Raw genomic sequence first — 23,275 nt, forward strand, 5'->3', positions numbered from 1 at the left:
GAAGTGCAGCTAACTAAAACGTGGGTCTGGCAATTCAAGGCTCCCATCTACTGGTACCACATGATCTCACTCAATCCCAGCCTTTCCTGATTTTCCTGCTTCCCCCTGCATGGTATCAGATCTCGTTTCATCTCTAAATACAGATTAGTTCTCCCTCCAGTTGTGGGAGCAGGTAAGAAACTTAACAGAAACTGAGTTTTAATTCTTTGGATTCTTACGGTAAAACTAATACAGTGATCTATTAGCAGTGTTTGTATTCTTAAAGAAATAGAGCATAACACTGCTGGTTTCCATACCGTAGTGGGAAAACTGTCTAGTGCCTGTATACAATTACAAAGAGTGCTTTGTTTCCTTCTCTTCTTTCACTTCCTTACAGATTTGTGTGGCTAAAGGGAAATGAAAAATCATAAAATAAGTTTTTGTGCCTTGAAATTGTAGATTGGAAGAACAGAGGTCTAAACTCTAAGCATCCCTTGAGACAGTGCTGCATGCAGTCATGAGGGCAGGAGGGAGTTGCATGGAGTTTATTCAGTATAATGTAAAAAGTATGTCCGAATTACGGTTCTAAACAGGAGGTTATCCCCATTTTCACCCAGCTGAGAAGCTGAATACGTGGGGTTTTGCTATTTTTTTTCAGTTTAAGGTAAAAATTCGTAATGGGGCTCAAATGTCTTCAGTGGAGTTATTTGTTATTTGGTGGTAGTCCTGCTTCCCTGAATGGAGGAGAAATCACACAAGTTGGAGGCAATTTATTTATCCATAGGACTGAAAAAGCCTTCATAAATTGTCCCATAGTAATAGTGACTCAGATTGTTGTGGAAACTACCAGGAAATTTCCAAATGTTACATATTTTGGAGAAAACAGTGTGCTAATTGAGGCTATTTCTGACCTTGGCGTATCTAAGGAGGCTGGATTCTGGTTTTGCTCCTGTCCCATTAGCATGTGCATCTGAAATTGGATGTAAACCATTACCTACTGTAGAAATAGACATGCTGTGCAAACGAAGAGATTTCAAAAAGCCTGTGAGTAATTGGTGCCTACATTCTGGGTGGTCCAAAGAGAATCTTGCAGCATTTACCTGAAATGCAGTCTCACAGATAAAAGCTGAATTTTGTCAGCTGCCTAGAGGTGTTTATGTGCTAAGCTTAGTTACCCACTATCTCCAGGTAACAGTGAATATGTTTATGAATATAGGGTTGGGGTAATCGAGAACACTGACTTTGTAATTACAGGTTTTTGAAAACACAGCTTTGCTTTGAATTGTAAGGAGTTTTGAGTAACTGGGGTTGTCCCAAAAATTTAAAATATTCATTAGACTCTCCTGAAAGAGTGTTGTTATTTGTCTCTGGTGCAAAGAAAGGTGCGATTTAATTTGCAGTATTTTGCCCACCCACAAGCAAAACATACGCCATGAGATTTTAATCACATGGTTTTTTCTGGTCCTTTTTGTCTCTTAAACCAACATAAGCCCACGGGTATCATGCTGGTCTGCAGCAGTGGGAGGCTACAGGTGGCACCTCTCTGCCAATCAAACTCCAGAGCTATTGCAGCGACAGCTTTTCAGTAAGGCAACATATTTGCTTGGTAAAGCCAGTGTTAGAGCTTTCTGCGGCTTCCCCTCTGTTTCCAGCTTAATGTTCTCAATTTGACAGCTAGGGGAAAAAAAAGTTGTCGTGTGGGTGCATCATAATCTGTCTCAAATTGCTTTTAACAGATACTAAAATAAAAGGGAAAATGATACAGGCAGTGCTAGCCCATTACATGTGTTCTGACTTAGGATTGCTGCTCCGAGTCGTTCTGATGTGTATAGTTCAGGTGTCTGCTGCAGTGCCCAAGTCCTAAATCACTCTGTGCTACACACAGCAAGCTAGAGCAACTGGGAGCATTGCGAATGCCAAAACCACCATTAGCTTAAAAGGACAGATAGAACTTCACACACGCGTGCATGCACAGCTTGTCAAAAACAAACCAAGGTTCATTTTAAGGAATAGGCAGACAACTGCTATAAGGAGAAAGAGAATAGCGTTAAAATGTGAAAGAAAGAATGCTCATCCTCAGCAGGGTTTTTATACATAATATGCAGGTTTGACTTGATTGAGAATAGCATTATTAACATTATAATGCGAAGCATTCCCTCTTCAATAGCTTCAGGAGGACTGTAAGGCTCAGTGACTCTGACTTTGGGATATCCTGTTTCCTTTTCCTTTTTAAACTCAGGACATAAAGACCACTTCTAAGGACCTAATTTTTTTCACAGGAACATTTGCCACGCTCCTTTAAGCCATCCTTGGGCACAGAGGGTCATTAATAATTCAAAAAAAGTAGGATTAATATATATTGTAATTGTGCTCTATTACAATAAAGAGAATTTTTAAGGAGTGGTTTTAAACCGTAGAATGTTTCTTTGTATTTGGAAATACCACCATATGAGTACCTAACACTTCTTAAAGTCTTTACATTGAAAAAGGAGGAGCTTTATTGGATTGTTGTTTGTAAGACAGGACAACACTCTGTTAGGTGCTCTCAAAACAGATCAGAAAGATGATCCTGGTGATAGGGAGCTTGAAGCTAGTGCTTTTCTTATTAACCAGCTTGCCAAGCAAATGATTCTTCAGACCTAAGCTGGAGGAAAAGTTGGGGGTGGAGAAAAAGTGTTTTGTACACTCAGGATTTGCTGATGTTTTCCAGGTAGTGATTTCTGTCGGTGGTGTTCTTATTTGTGTAAGGGCAGAAGTGCAAGTTTTGGGGTCACTGCTTAATTCCAGTTGGAGCAATTTACCGTTTGCCTTGATAAACCTTTCCCTGCGGTTTCAGATTGGAAGCTGTATACTTCCTCAATCACGCTCCTAAATTGTTGCCTGGTGTGGTTCTGTGCTATTAAAAGATGGCCATGCTTAACCCCAGTGGTGGGCGAACTGAAGCCCAGCGCTGAAAGCTATTACATGTCCCCTGTGGGAGGGCTAAGAACAGTGTTTACATTCTGTTTCTACCGCATCATGCAACAGGGAGGTGAGCAAGGTCTGAATCCCAGCTCCGTTGCCCTCCAAAATTGTACGTGTTCCAACTCTGCATCTGTATGCAACCAGCTCTGCCACCCCGCTTTCCAGGAGTGCTCCTCCTCCAGCCCCAGTCAAGCAGCTCCGCTCCATCTGGAGTTTGTCTTGCCAGAGCTTGCCTAGGTACACATGGATGATTTCTAGCCTGTCTGCCCAAGCGACTGTCAAGAATAAAACCCAAATAGTGTGACCCGTGGTGTAACAAGAGGAGAATGTTCACTGCGAAGCATGCTTGATTTTTTGTAAGCACTGCAGATTTTCTAAGTTCAGAGTTGGTATCAAACTGCTTTTGGGGAGTGTAAAAGTATAGTATAAAAGTATAAATGCTTAATGTTGCTGCTGCCTTGTCCTATATTCTCCTCGGCTGGTCTGACCTACAGCACCGTTGCAGTTGGAGCTGCATGTGCACAGTAGCTCTGTAGCTGAAATTTTTTTTGTGAATGTTACAACCCTTGTGGTGATACACAAGTCTAGCTGATCAGTTTGGTATCACTGAGCATCTTTCTTAATCATTTTCATCCTCCTCAAGCATAAATCTGACTAGATGCAGTTGACAATTTCCACATAATTAGGCAGGGAACCAGTATATACTATTATTTTTTACATTTGTAAGCATGTTATTTATTACTTGAAGAAATGGTAGGATTATAGGTTCGTCGTTGTGAAATTAAATCCTAGAGACAAAGTGCCTTAAATGCCCCATAAATAGGAAGTACACACCTAAATAAATACTTTTTACTGTATATGGTTCCTTCTTTATGAACTGGCGTTTTTAAAACTTATTTTAGGAATGTAGGAAAAGGCACTGTAGCTTATAACTCTTTCAAATTCTACCTTTTTCAAACAGTACTGCAAGAATCTGTAAATGGACAATATCTTTTTTTGCTTTTCTTAGCTTGTACCTCCGTTTAAGCCACAAGTTACATCTGAAACAGATACAAGATACTTTGATGAAGAATTTACTGCACAGATGATAACAATCACTCCTCCTGACCAAGGTAAAGTTTTCCCAAATGTTGCCCACTATGTTCTCCAGACAACCAGAAATAATTTGCTATAATGTTACCTGGTCTCTTTAGACCATGTGAAAAAGCATCAGTTTAAACGTGCTGGTTTTCCATATATGTATTTGACCAAGAAGTTGGTAAACTGATGTGAAACTTCCCACGTCTTTCCAGTTTGGGAAATGAAAAACCTGTTTTAGAAGATAATGAAATTATTTGCACTGTTGTCTTTTCCAAATCTGCACATTCCCACTGGAAAATAATTCTGTTAATGAGTTTTGCATGTCTATGTCTGCGCACACACTGTGTATATGCAAGCAGTCAATTGAGTATGGACTAACGTCCGTATTCAATGAAAATATATTTTATTTTCATGGTAACTGAGCATGCTTGCTGCTCTGAAATAGCAATTGCCAAAAATTCAGAACACTGAATATGGATTTAAGCAATGCAGGTCCTAGCAATTTTAAATGGACATCCAAACAACTGTTTACATACAACAATCAGGATCTTCTGTGATGCCCATTTAATGGGGTGAGATTTAAGACTTCCTGTTTCTTTGTCCTTTCAAGTTGTGGAAGAAAAAGACGACAGTGAAATTTTCTGAAATAACTTTACCGTGCATTATCTTATTGTTTGCTTACTTAAAATGGTAGCAAATATTGTCTACTGTTTTTTTTTCATTTTTCAGATGACAGCATGGATTGTGTAGATAACGAGAGAAGACCTCATTTTCCTCAGTTCTCCTATTCAGCCAGTGGAACCGCTTAATGTTTTGCAATGTTTTCTCATTCAGAAACAAAACAGACTGCATTTTGGGGACCTTACTTCAATGGACACTAGAGAACTTTCTATATTATCTGAATTACAAACTGTGTTTGTATTACGATTTAGATGAATTTGTAGGAAGCCTCACAGATTCTGTATTTAAAACAATTCTTTGATGCATTTTTGAGAAGGAAAACAAATCCATTCTTAAAGTATTACGTCAAGGCTTTTATGCTGAATGACCATAGGTTTTTAAGAATATGCACCAAAACTGTTTACTTTAGAAATAATTAAGGTATTCAACATATCAGCAACTCTGACCAGAAAATCCCCTTATCTTATTTATTTCATACAGTTCATTATCTAAATATAGAATCTGCACTCTGAACAATTAGATTTATATAGGAAGATATAAGACTTTAGTAGCTAGTGCAATAATATAAGCAACAAAGTGAACAAACTCTGGAGGGTTAAGGTTCAAACTCATTTTGGACAGCAGTGAAGTGTCATCCAACTCCAGAAAACCAACTATAGGAACAGCATTAATGGCCTCAGTGAGGTAAATCAAAAAGCAAAAGTTATTTTTGTTATAACATCTGCTGCAAGACATTACATATCAAACTGAATCCAGTGGAATTGCCACATCATACAGATGAGTATTCCATTCTAGACAGTGCATTTAATGATTCCATTTGCGTAGACTTTAGGAATACTTCATAGGATTGGCTTCTCAGAACCTAGAAAACGCTTGATTTACCAGTCTAATATGAAATGCAACAATGCAAAATCACCCACTTTCACCACTGTATAAAAACACCATACAGGTCTAAGTGAGAAATCATCTTAATGAGTGAGTCAACCAGACAAAAGTACATTTTGGCACTGAAGTAATGACTTGTTGCCGCTTTTTTTTAATGAAAAGATATATGAATATATATAAACACTTAATGATTTTTTGCATCATGCCAGATCATTTCTTCTTTCTTGAGTGTGCATTAAAGGTATCAGCCAACAGTTCATGGTGCCTTCTCACTCTTGAAGATTCACTTTAACAGTGTTTCCCATGTATAAGAAAAAAACTAAGTTGAAACTTCATATGTGTTTGAATAATGGTGTTCAAAAAGTGAAATTTTTTTTGTTTTTCATTTTTAATCTTAGTGGAAAATTCCCCGCACCCTATTTTTGTTGTATCATGTTTCTTTGTAATTTTCATAAAAGCAGTCTTATTCTGTCTCTGCTGCGAATGAATTTATTCCGTTGTAGGTTGCATTTTCTTAAATTGCTTTTTTTTGTTTTTCATTCTCTTGACTGTATAAAAAATGATGACATGTACTGCAGTTAACTAGCATTTAATTTTTTTATTTGAAAGGGAGTATGTTATGAAAACCCTCGCTTCCCCTTTCCATCAGAAACTGCTGTGTTTGCACAGAGAGCCCATCATCTTGACTTTTTTTTTTTTTAAACAACATTCAACTCTAGTATTTTTACTCATGATATGAAAGTTTCCCTCCAAATACTTAAATAAAAATTGCTTTAACAAGTTAGGTTCTTATTTCTTGTGGTAGGAGACTTCTGAATTTGTGGAGATGCAACAACTGCTCCAGTTTCTTGAGCCTGATGTGCACATCACTGAGGGATTTAGGCTTTTCTGCCCCTCCTCAGTTGTTTCATCTCTGTGCTGATCATTATGCAAAGATAATTTTGGAAAATGTGCCAGAAATAGTTTGTCTTGAGGTGAATGAGGACAGGCCTCATTTTGCTGTCCTCCTGATGCCAGCGCGATTGTGTTACTGAGGCCCTAATCTTCAAAGGTATTTCTATTCCAGTCACGTGGGCCAGTGTACAATATATAATACTGCGTTTCCTTTCTAGGGACTAATGTTAATTGCTTCTAGGAGATAGTTATGCAAGGCTAGAATGTCCTTTTTCAAGTAAGAATACAGAGGAAAATAGAAGAATGTCCAAGAACTGCAGTATGCGTCAAACTAAGCACAGAAGTTGCAATGGTAGTAAGCCATTAAATATCCAAAACATTTTTTGGTTCAAGGAATAGGCTATAATTCCCAGTAGAATTCACTGCATATTTTACACAAGGAGGGAAGGTGAAAGGAGGGATCTGTGTCTCTGTAGAGGTTACTTTCCACTGATGCTGGACAGCCTATCCCCTTCTGCAAGTCTGATCTCCTAACTGCTCTCCTTCCTTTGCTTCCAAGCCTTCATCTGAGTTTGCAGCCAGCCCGGGGATGAAGTCCAAAGAACTCTTCTGCAAGTCTGCAAGCCCCGACAAGTTCTGAACTAACACCCTTCGTGCATCCAAATATAGGCAACACGAATGAGCAAAGGTTACCATCATCTGCCCCAGGAAAATCTGGTCTTCCAAATGCAAGAACAGACATGGATCGGGTTGTTCTGTTGAGGCTGATTATGTCTCAGAACAGTATTTTTCTGCCAGTTGTTGCTAATGGATTTTTGTTTTAATTTCCATATATAAAATGGAACTTTAAAAAAGTGGCCAAAAAAGTCTGGGAATCTGAGCATTGTCAGCAACAGTGAGCTGTGAGGGCCACACCTGAATGCAGGGTCTTCTGGATATTTTCCCTCATTTTGCCTGTGATTATTCAAAAGGCTTTGCCTGTCGTCTGTAATTGAATGATTACCAGCATTACAGCTGTCTGCCTGCAAATGTAGAGTATGTTCTCCAAATTTTGATTCAGCACAGAGAATGAGTAGCAGCATATCCATCACTGTTAGCATCCTGTTGTCTTTCCCTCCCTGTCACAAAAGTCTGTGACCTGAGTGCCATTCCACTAGGATTGCTTTTGTGCCATATATGCAGAGACTGCTTAAATCTTGCATGTTCCTTTAGCTCTTTTGTTTGAAAACCCAAAGCTTTTCTAACTATCTGTACAGCCAAAACATCCTCATTCTTCCTTCTGGCATTGACAGATGTCATCTTGCTCTGGTGTTGTACATTGCAGCAAAGATGGTGCATCCCAAGTGCAGAACACTGGTTGTGTACGTGTGTTACAGCCCAGGAACTTGGTTGTAAACTCAGGTTGGGAGAGAAATAGAAAAAAAACCTTTGCAAGAGCAAATAAGTAACATGCAGTTCTCAGTGTGCCACTGACTGCATTCAGAAGATGAGGTCAGCTGAGCACTGGTTGAAACAGAGCTACACTGCTGCTTGTGCTGTTTGGGGTTAAGAGACATTGGCAGAACCCAGGTAATTCTGCAAATTCCGTTTAATATTTTCTTGTGTAACTGAAACATCCAGTACAATCCCATTAGGATATGGTAGGCTCTTCTACCTTTAAACGGGGCAAAGATTGCCGTGGTTTATAGCATTCCCAACTCTGCACAAACTGTGACCTCTCACCCCCCACAATAAAATAAACTGCTCTTTCTTGATTTTTCTTTCTACACCATCGCCCCTCCAGCAGGTAACCTCCACGTGCTCTCCAGCTGCTGCACTGCTCTCATGCAGGCCTCAAGTATCTTGGCTGCTATTTGAATTTGTTCCTGGTTTTCCACCTGAGAAACAAATTACAATAGTTTTTGGAGGTTTGAGAGTGAAAAAATTGTTTGGATTGGATGATCTTTGCTTTAACTGGGGGCAAATTTTCTTGTCTGGTACTTTGGATTGCTTATGTGCATTTAAACACTCAGTATGAGTGTACTGTATTCTTCATACTCCTAAGTGTTCGTTTGTTTGGGTTTTTTTAATCTTTGTCAGAGAAATTACCCTTTGCTTTTTAGAGAGCATATGCTAAGTCAGGTTTTTATCTGCAGTAGCAGGATTTAGGATGGTGGTCCCAAATTAGAGGTCATAGCCTATAGTGGGAATGTAAACTCCAAGGAGAGGGAGTTGCAGAAGAGAAGCCCACACAGGTAAAACACCTGTGAGAGTTGCATGGGTTTTCTGCCCAAGAAGTTTGGGAAATGATAATTTAGGAGGAAGGTTTCATTTATTTCGCTGTATCTAAAAGAGCTTCAGAAGTAAAAACACATTTGAAGAAATGGGCAAACGTAGGAGGATCTTGTTTCTACAGTGTTGCAAATGAGTGTGTTTGCCTTCCACTTTTAGCTCAATTTTCTTAATAACAGGGAGGTTAATTGCCACTAGAAGTAAAACGAAAAGAACACACAGTGCCTATAGCAAATGGGAGCTTATTATCCCCAATGCAGCTGAGTGTACAGACGTTTGGTAGCTCTGTCTAGTGGAACATATGTTGCATTCTAATCAGGTGATGACTAGTTGCTGTGTGTCTGAAATCATTTTAAACAAAACCATTTTGTTACAGTAGTCCCTGTGTGCCACTTTTTTTTCTTTTTTTTTTTTTAATTTATTTTAATTTTTGTAACTGCTGGTCACCATCCTGGTTTTGTGAGCATGGTGGATTCTTTCTTGAGGACCAGATCGAGGACTTTGTATGTGAAAACACTACTTCCCTCTGTAGTTTTTCAGTGTGCTCGTAGCTCGGTTCTGTTTCTCCTTTGCTGAAGCACTGCTTCGCGTGGTTGTCTGCCTGTTACTGCTCCCTACCTGTTTCTCTAGAGATGGGCTTTATGAACTTGTTCCTGTGTTAAATGTAACCCCGGTCTGTGCTAAGATTCCATTTTTATGAACTTTTCCACACTTTTTTCATGTCTTCTGTCCTATTAACGTAACTGCTTGTATTTTGCATTTTCATCAGGTCTTTGAGTTTGTTTCAAGAAGATAGCACACAGACGGCGGTTGCTGTATTTTCAGAATTCTGAAGGTCTCTCAAATTCTGCACATTTTTAAATTAATACGTAACTTTCACCCCAGAGAAGATACTGTAATTATTTTGAGTACAAGAGTGAAAATTCGTCACAGAAACAGAGGAGGCACAATCCCTAGACCAAATGTTGTGATCTTCAGTTATTTGTAAACTGCCGTGTCTATTGCCTTGCACTATTGTGTTCTTACAGTAGTGATGCTGTTAGCCAGAAAACTGTTGTGTAGACTGAGCAAACCTGTATCAGAACAAAAAATAGTGATTGCAGTCTTCATCACAGTGCCTGGGGATTCACTGAAATTGCATGAAAATGATGATAAAATACATGCTTAAACATATTGTTTTGGAAAAAAGCAAAACCACTAATACTGTTCTTCCTTCATCTTACTGAAGTACAGTGATTGGAACAAATTGGACTCCTTTGAGGAAGTCTTGCTGACTGTGCCTGGAGCAGGGGCACTGGGCTCGACAACCTCCCAAAATCCCTGCAAACCTTAACTAGTCTGTGAGTCTATTTAATGATTTAGGTCGTGGATTTGAGACCGTATGCCATAGTGAAGGAGGTTCTTCATGTTTTTTTTCTTCTATCATCTCTGCTATGTATTTATACTTCCAGACTGACAAAACCTGTCTAATACTTTCATAAAATGGCTGTGACTCTGCACCAGCCTTGTTTTGAGATGCCTCCAGTGGTACAAATCCTGCATTTTTTTTCTTGTTTTCTTTTGTCATTGGCCCTGGTCATCCCAAGTTCACTGCACTTACTTACTGTTTAAGCAAAGTATGTATCTTTGTTGAATTTGTACAGATTTTATTACATTATAGTTTTGTAAGTAATTTTTTCAGGGATATGAAGAGTACATTGTATTCTAGTATATTGTCACTGAACTGGAGGTTGTCGGTTGTCAGCACATTCCTCTAAAGCAGGAACACCAATGCTTGCCCTTGCATTGCTTGAGATGGGTGCAGGCAGGCTGGATACTTCAGGTTTCCTCCTGGCATGACTAGGAGAGAAACCCCCGAGTGGTATTTACTCTTTCAGGTGAAGGATGATGTCTGCTTTGCCTTAGGATTTCACTCTTAACAGGATCCTTTGGCTGTGTCTGAAGGGCTGCATTAACAGCATCACCACCAGGCACTTTCATCTCTGCTTGGTTTTGGTGGTTGCAGCTTTTCTGTTCCACAGTGTCATGCCCAAAATAGATAGATACCTTTAATGTTCTTTTCACCTATCTGTCTGACACGTAAGTCACTCGGAAATTGTTTTTAGTGCAGGCTGGAGCTGCCAGCTCCCTTAAGGTCGCTTGCACCTGGAGCTGCACAGCTGTACCCTGTGGATTTGCATATGCTTCCAGTTTGCTGACTGCTGTTGAAAATGCCAGTTTGACTTAGGTCTCCTGACAGAATTGAATCCAGCAGCTCGCCACATGTCAGCAGCGCCTCAGTCAGGAGCCCCAGCATGGCTGGGGGCAAGGTCGGTGCTGTAGAGGCTCCCTACCCTGAAATTGGCTTTTTATTTTTAATTCAGTGATCTGACTTTGGAGAACAATTGAAGCACCTTTTCCCACACAGAGGCCTGGAGCTGATACTGCATTTGAATTATTTTCTTTCTAACTAGCTAATAAACTTTTCTAATGTATTTGATCAATTGCTCCAATGATTTTTAAAGTCTTTATAGATATGCAGAAAGATCAAAATGTAAGCCCTTTAATGAACTGTAATAATGAAAAATGGAGTGATACTATTCTTAAGATGATTGCAGCATATAGTAAGCTTTCCATAGGGTATGTTCAGCTGCTGCAGTTGTTCCTTATTCCGATATTATTGGGGGAAATGAAACTAAACAGGAAGACAGGAATACCTCCTGACAGTCCTGTAATGAGATAAAATGAAACTGAGTAAAAACAAAGTGGAAAGAACAAGGTCACTTGGTGCAACTGCAGACTGGAAAGTTGCAGAGGAAGGGAAGTATAAGAAAGCAGAACAAAATGTACTTATTTACACAGGTGAGGTTGTCATAAATTTAATGTGTAACTAAGATAAAAGGATTAAACTTAGTATCTCCCTTTACTTGGTTGTAAAATTTGAAATCACGTTACCTTTCCAAAGTTTTACTTTCTGTGCTCATTTGCTCAGCTCTTAAGGAAGTGGAGATCAAAGGTGGCTGCTTGTAGTTTAAAATGTATTTTTTTTTTTGTAATTCTAGGAAGCAGCTCACTGAGTTGTGATGAGGGTGATGCTTCCTGGGCTTCCCAGTAAGTGTCCAGGGAACTCTGAGAAACTTGTCACACCTGTGCTTTGTTGGTGGTAGGAGAGGTATTCTAACACTATAGGAAAGCGCTGAGACTGACTGATGAAGTCAGTGTGTGAGTGACACAGTGTTGTCTGGAGTTCGTCGTGTCAACTTTATCAGATCACTGGTGGTAACTCAGTTTTTATTAGCAGTCTCTCGATAATGAATGAACACAAGTGCACGTTACAAAAAAGGAAAAGTCAACAAGGATACTTTTCAAACTTGGAGAAAACCCTAGATAAAAATACAGCTATTTTGCTAACAGGTTCAGCTGAAATTTTCACAGTACCAAGATGCATGTGTGCACATGTCTAAGTAGCATATGATACGGGTATGCAGACTGGTGGAGGCCCCAAGCACTTGAGGGCTGCTGGAGAGGAAGGCTGTAGCAGCACAAAGAGGCTTCCAACTCCCCATCTGGAAAAATCCCCACAGGAGCACAGGCAACGGTAATGCCATCTGTCTTTCCTCTGCAGAGCAGATCTCTTCTCCTGGGAGCAGGAAAAAAGCTGGCACATGGAGGTGGGCTTTCACTTCCCTGCCGCATGGAGGTTGGATGCAGATTGCTGGGTGTTACCTGTAGAGACCAGGCTGCTCTATTCTGTCCCCTCTCCCTTTTTTTAGTCAGTTTTGTCTGAATTCCAGTTCTCTTTATTTTGCCTTTTGACTTACTCCTTATGACACCTTCCCCTGTCTCTTCCCAGCAGACAAGAAACTGCATTTCTTCCTCCTCTTCTCCCCTGCCTTCTCTCATTCTTTTTTATGCCTTCTTAGCCTATTTCAGATTTTCTTTTGCAGTCCCTTCTAGAGGGTGTGTTATGAACCGACAGGATATCTGTTACTTTAAATAATTTTCTCTTGGGCAGTGTCCTGATGCTGGATGCTCCTTGGGTGGCTGTGGAGACTTCAGAGACCCAATATACAGCTAAGCTCCCTTTTAAATGGTAAAAGGAAGCTGCAAGTCCCTCTTTCCTTGGCCTCTCGGACAAGTGCAGATTTAATGAGCAAAAGGAGGTAGGGTAGTTATAGCCTATAGTGTAGTCCTTCCTTCTCCCACCAGCACTATCTGGTGTGGTACACAAACTGGGAGAAAGCCCTTGCCATAGCCTGTGGGTCAGGACTGTGCCTGCTGCTGGTCTGGGTGTGGTGGCTTTCCTAGAAGCTGCTAAATACTAAGACAACCAAGTATTTGACTCTAGGGATGGACATACTAGCTGTACTCCTATCAATGAAATCTTATTTTGGATATTACAGTTCCTTAATGTAGTGAAGCTGGGTGAGTTAATTTTGTCATCTGACCCAAACCTACAGGACCACTTTACGCTGTCTATATAAACCTGCATCCTCAGGGTTTCCTGTAGAGCCTTGACTGACATGTTACGGCATGAAATACTGGCCTAACCAAAGAAAAGGGCATGTCTCCCACCGAGTTTTAAAGTTATTTCCTACTCCTATTGATATTTTTAACATCCTTTCTGCAGTGGAAGCACAACTGGAAATCACTAGGGTAAGAAGAGGAGATAACTGCCCAGCACCTTTTGTCATTCACTCCTATTTCTTTAGTAGAGTTAGACAGGAGTCAGTTGCTTTCAAAAAAGAAATCTGGTCATCCTTCACTGTCTGACATCCATTTCTGTTCCAGGGCATCCCTAAATTTGTGTGGTTTTCCAGCTGGTAAATGTAAGAAACCTGGGGAAAGCAAAACAGACCGTTTCTCTGCCCTTTATCTAGCTTATCTTTTCATTGTGGTATGAACTGTCAAGTTTAACCTATCCAGAGTTCTCTATAAAAATACAGTTAAATCCCTTAATAAGACATTGACTGAAAATTGCTGATGGAAGACATTTACATACTTTCTTTAACTCTTTAAAACTCTTATAAACTTTTTAAGATCTGGGAAACTAACACCAACCTTCTTCAGCATCTTCAAGTTCACTGCCTCAGTCTGCAGCCTGTACATCCTGAGACCTATTTAATCCACTTTTCTAATGGTGTGAAAGGCTTGCAGTCCAACTCAACAAAAATTGGTTAAACTCTTGGACACAAGACTTAATCATGTCCTTTCCCATCCTACTTCTGCAGAACCACTGAGGCTTTCTGCCTCTGGCACCCATCCCTCATATCCCCTGGGAACCCACTGATCTAATTTTCTAAGAGGAACTGGGGCAAAGTCCTGCCAGACAGCTCTGTAGAAGTTGCCCAAGAAGTTTCAACACCCCATTCCTGGATGATACTGTCCCATCCTATAGTTACCCTGCTTGGCTCCAGCTAGTCTGCAGATGCAGCTTCAAAATAAAATCGAGACAATATAACCTCCATATTGCTCCCTCCCTCCCTTATTTAGGCAGCTAAGTGAAATACAAACATATGGACTCCATAAAGTCTTTTGTGAATGGCCTTGTGTTAAATACTCTGCCAAAGCAATGGTTATCATTAAACAAATAACGACAACACTACAGTGTAACACAAATTATATTCAGGACAGGATCCTCAGCTGTGTAGCTCAGTTTGCCCAATGACACGAGGCTGATTTACACCAGTCCTTTGGGCTTGGTGTTGGTGCAATCAGCTAACTGCTACAAAACCAACAAGGAATCCACACTATCCCCTTGCAAACCGTAAAGAAGTGCTCTTGCAGCTTGCTAAACTCTGAATGAAATGAGGTTTTGTAGTGTTTGCAGAAGAACAGTGTATGATGATAGCAAATCTTTCAATAAACATACAGCATAATCAAGAATGTATCCACAGCTAAGCAAACCAGACTAAAACAACTGAAATAAACACTGCTGGAGACAGGTTTAAATATAGACTGACTCAAAAGCATGTGAAGAACAGTTCTACTGCTGGGGCAAACTCTCTCTCAGTAACATGAAATGCCATTGGGAATGTGTCAGAATAGTTTGCTGTAACAAATAAACACACATGCACACACCCCCCAGCCTACTGAATTTTTTCGGTAATTAATGGTAAATCCTTATGTACAACCTTGGTATTCCCAAAGCTTTCTGAACAGTAATGAAACTTTAGAGCACATCATTACAATAAAACAAGTATCAAAATAATGATCTTAAATTTATGTCACACCTTCCAAGGAGCTCAGTTCATAGCACTTTTGCTTGTGTGGCATCTGACCAGATTGTCAAGACCCATTCTTACAGGGTGCTGCAGGGTACTATAACTTAAGTGATTCATGCATGCAGCTGTTGGAACTGCTTGTTGGGTTGTGAAAAAGCTGATGGTGCCAAGTGCTGATCTAAGAGAACTCAGATCTCCATCAGTTGTCTTGGCTCTGAGTAGTTACTGAACAACAGATGGTAGCATGAGTTAAGCAAACTAAGAAAATATTCTGAGTGGAGGAATAAAGTTAAAAGCCTCGCAAGAACTGAAATTCTCAAGAAAATACAGAGAACAAGTCTTGAGGTTTGAACTAGTTTTTATGTCCAAGTGATGTACACCACTAAACATTAAAGGGTAGTCTCGTTTCTGAAGCACTCATCATTATGAAAGTTTTTATTTAACTTAGGCAGAAGACACTACTTGTGAAATTAATACCACAGACATTTCAAGTACAGCTCAAAGCCACAACTCTTGCATATTAAGCTATACTTGCACTGTAAAACACGACCAAAGACAATATCTGGTACTAAGGGAAAAATGAAAGAACCCCAAATCACATCATTTTGCAGTAGATTACAAGCACCAGCAGCAATGAAGGGACAGCATCGTGAGCTTCAACAACCTCTTCTGCAGAGCAGGGACAGCACGACACTTCTACAAGTGGAAAACTTACCAGTGTTAAGGTGAACAGAAGTGCACAAGCTCTTGCTGTATCCATCAGTAGCATCAGCACAGAAGGGACAAAGTCAGTACAAGATGCAAGAAAAAAAGGTTACAGCAATGATCCTAAACAGAAACACATAGATATATGAAAGTGCATGCAGTAAACGAAGAGTGGAAGACCTGAACCAGCGAAGAAGGAAAGTCCCTCTAACTTGGTTTACAGTAACTTCTAGTTCTTTGTCCCACTAAGTGCACTCCAGTGTTGGATAGGTGAGGAATAAAAGATATTTTCAGGACTTACAGAGGTTTGTGTTGAACAGTGCTGGTATGAACTCACATGAATGAGGCAGGTTTTATATAGAACTTCTTCACTCCAGACAATGGCTAAGAAAGGTCTTGCATTCATGTGAAAATCCAACCCGTCTAAATACATGGGTATCTTAAACCAGCTCTGTAAGTAGCAATACATGTGATTACACCCAACTGAGACCAAGTTCTCTCATTTTCAGAGAAGTGAGGACTTCGAGAACAACGTGGAATTAAACCACTCAGCAGAATATAAAACAAGGTACGAAGGAAGTATTTGAGCTGGCTTTCTTCTTAACGTTTTTGTGAGGAGACCGTGAAAATTCACACACAGACATTCATATTTTCAGCCTTACATTTTACTATACTTTAATTCTTTATACTGTTCATCCAAACTGACTACAGTCCCAGATTTCTAAGCTTGTTTGTACTGGGTTTAAGAATATTTTTAAAATCCAGTTCGGGGCAGTAAATAATCTTGCTATCATGGAAAGAGAAATCAGAACAATCAGATTACTCATTTAGTGAGGTATTACTCAGTGCAAGAAAGCGTGGGAGAATCAAGCTCCTAAAATGAAACTCACTGGGACTGAGATACGTAAAAGTGCATTAATTTCTGTATATAAGCTACTTGGTTGAAAATTTAATTATTTCTTTAGGCTCAGGAATCTATATTCTGCAAAGTGCTGCACTCTACAGCACAGCCCACCAAACCACTTAAGGATATGAGTAAGTTTCATCATATCAGTAGTTCTAGCAGAGTAAACAGGATGTAAGAGTGGACATACTCAGACCACATATCCTTTTACCAGTTCCTCATTTCTGACAGCTAGCAGTAATCAACGCTTAGGAGAACAGAGGTAGAATGCAGAAGGTCTAAGAGTACTGAAGAGTTTCAACAGTACTATAAATTCCTAAGTGTATTCAAAAGCACCATACATGAATACAGAGCCTTGGAATCCCAAGAAAAAAAAAATATAAAATACTTGTGCTTCTGATACTCTGAAGGCCACAGACATGTCCTATCTGTGAACTGGAAGTCTCCAGGCTTCCTGCATGTTAGTGCTGTCTCTCTGCACTGTATGGTCTTCAGGACAACTAAAGCCTCCACATGCAACAGTAACACCTCCACGTGCGACAGTAACACCTCTGGATCTCATGCTGCCTCTGGATCTCATGCTGCCTCTGCTCTTACTAATGCAGCCCGACATGGCTTGCCTTCACCATGGCGAGGACTCGCCGTCACTCGCTGCAACGCGTGCCCCAGGACACCCGGGTCCCTTTCTGCAAAGCTGTTTTCCAGTCAGTCAGCACCCAGCCTGGGCTATGGATGGTGTGACTGTCCCCAGGGCAGGACTTTGCACTTACCCTCACCGAACCCAGGAGGCCCCTGCCAGCCGATTTCTGTGGCTTGCTGAGGCTCCTGTGCTGCCACCCTTCAGGTGCACTGACCACTGCCCCCAACCCAGCATCATCCAGGGACCGGCTAAGGCTCTGCTCTGTGCCATCATCCAGGTCATTAGCAAAGACATCCAACAGCATCAGTGCCAGTAACAACCCTTGAGGAATGCTACTGGTAATCAGGGGCTGGCTGGGTTTGCCCTGCCTGTCACAGCTCTTGGTATCCGACAGTCCAGCGAAGCTTCTACCTGCCTTATGGTTTACCTGTCCAAACCATACCTCTCCAATACAGCTTCTACAACAGTACAGCGGGGAATGTGCTGAAAGCCTTGCTAACATCAAGGTGAATGACACCCATTTCTTTCCCCTCATCTGGTGATGCTCATCTCATCAGAAAAGGCAGTTAGCTTGATCAGATATAATTTGCCCTTGATAAACCCATGTTGACTGTTCCCAGTTATGTTGCTGCCCTTTATGTGCCTGGATGTAGTGCTGGACACAGCTTTTGTAAGGATTCATACTATACTCTTCCTGTGGACTGAGGTGAGACTGACCAGCCTGTAATTCCTCAAATTGTTCTTTTCAAAGAGTAGCATAACCCTCACCTTTTCTCAATCATCGTGACCATCCCCCAGTTGCCACTGCCATTGAAAGATGATGGACAGCAGCCTTCTAGTGATGCTAGCCTGCTTGCTCAGAACCTCCCCTACATTTCAAAATCCAGCTTTACAGTCCTACTATTGGCATAGCAATCACTGTACTGTTTCACATCTTTATGAGAAGCACCTTGTGCGCGATATGTTAATTTAAGGCAACAAAAAGTGGAATGTGACATAAGGTGTTTGGGTTTGGTTTTTTTTGTTTGTTTGGGGTTGCTTGTTTTTTTGGGGGGGTTTTTAGTTTTTTTTTTTTTTTTTAAGAAGAGAGTCATATAACTTACATATTATCTGGCATATAAATACCCTTGTTTATGATACTGATACCTTAAAATTCAAAGAAAAAATAATGTGATCAATTTATGTTTACGCTTATGATTTACATTTTTTTTTTGTCTTTGTAGACAGCAAAACAGGCCATTTTGAATTGCAGGCTATATATTTGTGAATGGTACAAAGTATTTTGGATAAAAAAAAATTCTGTTTGGGAAACATTTGTTTTGGACCTACAGATTTATGAGGGGGATATTTTAAAACAAACCCCAACCCCCCCCGTCAAACTAGCAGTCCAATTATAACAGTATCAACAAACTTTCAGGACTTGAGAAAAAAAAAAAAACTAAGAACTTGGGTAACAATCTACACAAAACTAACATAGTGATGCCACCCTGTGGCTATAACATGAAACTTCTACTGAAAAGGTAGGATGAATGGTTACGTTTCATCTTAAGTCTCTCATCAGACTGAAGTGGACTTCTGCACAAGGAGCCACTGGCAGTTTTTAGAACTGCAGTGCAAGTTTAAGAACATATGTATGTAGAAAAGATCAAGACAGTACCTGGTGAAACTACGTTGATGTTAACATTGCTGTGCAGGTTATCAAGTGGACAACTGGCCCCACTACCTACAACTGTGTTTGTCAGGGAAAGAAGAAATAAAAACACATCCGTATCTTAAAGATTAAGTGACAACAGAACAAATGAGAAGGGGATCATGATTTCAACTATTACATCTGAGTAAAACAATGTAAGAAAAATACAATTAAATAAATCCTAAAGTTTAAAGTAAATCCTACAACCACAAACATTTAAGCAATAATAACCTCTGCGAGAGATAAAGTAATGTAACATCTATCACTAGGTTTTAATGGAAATCACAACCACAAGAACTAAAAACTTGTAATAAAAGTGTAAGCTATAACGATTTGATTCCAGCTGAGGCAGAGCCCTTTCCTAAGGGAAAAAAACCAAAATAACAAAAGCCTAGAACACACAAACACTAGCAAATATCATTAAAACTTGTTTTACAATGGTAGCAGTTCAAACTGCAATCAACTACAAAATGTATATTTCAATATCTTTAGAAATAAAGTATCTAGAAAACAGATAAAGATAGAAGAGTTATGTTTCCATTTCTACTTCTTAGTTACACCTCTTCAGAAAAGGTTCAGAAGATTTAAGCCGTTGTAGATTGCTGCCACTTCTTAGTATCTCACAGCTGATGGTAGCAAATATAGCACAGAAGCGAAGCATAAATGTCTTACCCATATTCATAACAAAGAAAAGGACATCATCTTTCACTTACACCTAAATAACTTGGGTTTTGTGCCCTGTCCTGGGATAAAATACAGCTGCATCTAGTTATCACCTGCCCAGAAAGGAAAAAAAAAAAAAATTGGCTACAAGTCAGGGTCCAAATTGGTAGGACACTAAAACAAAAGGAGGGGAAGAAGCTTAGTTGCTGGCTGTATTAAACAAAAGAGGTAGCAATCACACAATGGCACTGGTTAGTTTGGTGGTGGGGTTTTTTTTTTGTTTGTTTGGGTTTTTTTGTGGTTTTTTTTTTTTTTTTTTTTTTTTTTTTTTTTTTTTAGGGTGTCTGGATCATCTGTGTAATAGTTCATTTTTCTCTTGGAAAGCAAACAGGCTTCTGACCTAATCTACAAAACATAGGAATTACTCACTGCGTGCACAGGACTAAGGTTATTTGAGTAACCACCAAATCTGATCTACCCACCAAGAACACAACAGTACTATGAGGGATGCATGTAATGGATAAAAGCTATTGAAGGTGATAATTCAAGTCTTTGATCTTTTTACTGAAGCTCTTCATAATATTGTGTGGTTTTGTTCTAATGCAGATTGTAGATACTGGAGACTACTGAAGTCATTTACCGCCTTAGATTGTCCCTAAAGGAATATCTGGTATCTCTGAAATCATACATTTCTACTAGTTATTCACATATTAGGCTTAAAGGAAATTGTTTCATCCCGATCAGATCAGTTGACTTCCTTTTAGACATAAAACTGTGCTCTTTGAGACATACTTCACCAGTAATGATACACAGGCCTCAAAATAAGTTTCTCATCCATCTGTCAAATCATTACTGTAGGGTATTTTCACCCACCTGGCTCCTCAGAGGATCTCTGAACATCAGGCAAACTTTGATTTTTGACACTCTGCACTGAGTAGGAGGGAAAGAACATATGATAACAACATAGCACAGTATAAAAACCTATTTCCTGATCAATTAATAAACCAGACAATTTCTCTGGCTCTCCTGCGCAGTCCTAGGAGTACTCAATGTACAACTCTATGACCAGTGGCAACAGACAAGGCCTTGTGAGTAGGCGTTAATTAGACAAAGAGAAAAATCTTTGGACCTCACCCAAACATTCTTCCCTTCCCATAGGTTTTCTCTGTAGGCAATATAAAGATTTAAAAACAGTCCCCAGCCCTACCTCCCATTGTTCATCTAAGAACCGCAGGACTACAGCAGGAACTTCCCTCAAAAAAGAGATTTGAGTCTTTTGGGAGATACAAGCACATGAGAAGCAGTTTTTCACACCTTCTGAAGCCAGAGAAGCAAACGAGCTGGTAACCACTAAAAAACCCCATTTCTTACATGTATGATGCACCATCCCGATACGAGTTGACCGCACTGTTCTGTGCTCCTCCTGCCCTACTCCTCCCAGCCTCTAACCATTCTGTTCCAGCCCTCCTGCTTTTTTCTTCTCTCAGCTCTTCACTATGCATCGGGTATCTGTCCTAATGAACACCCATCTTTCAAGGGGCAGGCTAGAGGATTAACAAATAAGAACTTCAAGCCATGAAACCCTTGTCATTGTTTACAGAGAACAGCTTTCTATGGAATATAGCAGTGAGTAAATGAGCCAAAAAACCCTATCTATCAACTACTTTGAAACATAAATCATTTGTAAACAACATGTCTCATCTCTCCGGGAGCCTAGAAGGAAAACAGTATCTTCAGTCTCCCACCCTCGGGAGAGAATGAGAAAAAGCAGATACATACTTAAAGGTTTCAGTTTGAAAAATATGCTTGACTGAAAAACATTTTTGTTCACTGCTTTCAGCTTCAAATGAAACAAAGCCAAGTTTTAAAATGCTTTCCTAAAACTAACATTTAAATGCAGTAACCCAGAGATTCTTCCTATTCGTAAAACTCAGCTTTGCATTTTAAGATGATTACCACAGGAACAATGTTTTTATCTGCCCTGATACCTGACAGCTGGGAACTGCACCAGAGATCTGCCATCATCCTGACTTAACCTATTACAGTTTTGAAAAAATAGTACTGTGGAATTACTGCACACACTGACTAATAGTTGCACTACTAGCTCACCTGACTGACATAGGCTTTTGTTTGTTTGTTTTGGGGATGGGGACAAGATATATTTTACAGTTGCTCAAAATCAAGACTGGAGTAAGAACTAGTAAACTCTCCGTTTTAACCAGCTACAAAGCATGCAGAACATGGAAATAAATGAGACTCACCAGCCAGACTATGCTAGCACACAGAATGTTGACCTAGTAGCAAAGTGACTTCCCCCCCAGACACCCCAAAGGGCACAAATGCTTTTAAAGTGTCTCTGCATAGTTACACAAGGTATTACACTGGGGCTAGAAAGAATGTCATCTTGCACCTCATTGTGGCTGATATATCCAAAGCCATGCAACGTGCAGCTATGAAGTAGTGCTATTCAGCAACAGCTATCACCACTTTCTTTGCTGAAGCACTTACTGTTCTGTTGGGTTAGTTGCAGTATTCTGAACTGTAAAAATATCCGGTATGCTTTCAACAGCATGTCAAATAAAGATGTCTCCACAAGAGAAGTCAGTGTCTCAACTTGCATTGCAAGGGCCTTTGAATTTCTTCTAATAGAAATGGCTAGAGTGAAGGGGAAGCAGTAAAAAAAGTTTCTCCACGCAAAACATACTAATCACAGTTGAGAAGACTGGGAAGCACAAGTGGCAGACTTTGCTTTGGGAATTCAGGGCAAATAATCTGGGAAATGGAGCATTAGCTACGAGTGCCATGAGAATTTCTTTTTTCCTCTCAAATCTGTAGGAAAAAAGGAACAGTCTGAAATCAGCCACTTAAGTCATCTTTTCCTGAGGTCAAGACCACTGTAGTTTTGTCGTACGTATGGTTGGTTTGCAAGATGAGAAGTCTGGTGTTTTTATTTTTAAAAACATAGCAAAAAATAGTAAAAGGAAATTACTTTGAGGGGCTTTCCAGTAGTACTTAATGATAGTCTCACTCCTACAGCACAAACAATACTAAACAAACTAGTCTGTGCAGCACTATGAAAGGGAAAATGAGGAATGAGCTAGTGTATGGAGATGCACGCTGACCACTTTTCAGTCCACTTCACGAGCTATTTTTGAGTGGGTATTCAGGACAATATAAAGTTTACAGTGTAGATGATCAACTTACGCAAACAAGCTGCCTTCCAAGAAAGACCTCGCAAGGAGGGTACAGCAAAATTAGTCTTTGACACTTAACTATTGAGAAAAGCTTTTTTGCTCCAAGCCTGGTGTACCACTGTTCTTTCTATCAAAGTTACCACGGAAAGAACAATTAAAACCATTCAAGCTGTCAGTAATCATAAGATGTTTATGACAGTTTAAAATAATTTAACCAGAAATCAGCAAATTCTCTATATGGAAAAGCCTTCAGGGGTGGCTGATTTTCCTAGTTAGCTTCACAAAGAAAGTGTTGCATGTCCAGAATAGATTTACACTCACCTGAAAGCACACAAGAAGCAAATGATTTCCTAGTCTGATCCCACAAAAGTGCGTCCTAACATGAGCAACAAGTGGAGAGACACTGGATTAATATTCTGAATTCTATATCACATAAGGAACACCAGGTAAGAGCATGAAGTGGTCCCTTCCAGATAGGCATATCACAACTCGGGAAAAGGAAAAAGTTGACTAGAAATAATC

The 23,275-nt window shown here is 39.9% G+C and overlaps 1 protein-coding gene across 1 annotated transcript in view; it reads left to right on the forward strand.

Annotated features, from left to right (window-relative positions):
* AKT1 (AKT serine/threonine kinase 1) overlaps positions 1 to 4,874 on the forward strand; it is a 66,626-nt gene extending 61,752 nt beyond the window's left edge. Inside the window, exons 12-13 of the mRNA XM_009806793.2 lie at positions 3,953 to 4,055; positions 4,753 to 4,874. Of these exons, the coding sequence (XP_009805095.1) occupies positions 3,953 to 4,055; positions 4,753 to 4,832 (183 nt within the window). The 3' untranslated portion in view covers positions 4,833 to 4,874. The remainder of the gene's footprint in view (positions 1 to 3,952; positions 4,056 to 4,752) is intronic.
* Positions 4,875 to 23,275: the final 18,401 nt, after the last annotated feature.

Source organism: Gavia stellata, chromosome 7 (assembly GCF_030936135.1).
Source record: "Gavia stellata isolate bGavSte3 chromosome 7, bGavSte3.hap2, whole genome shotgun sequence".
Lineage (NCBI taxonomy): Eukaryota > Metazoa > Chordata > Aves > Gaviiformes > Gaviidae > Gavia > Gavia stellata.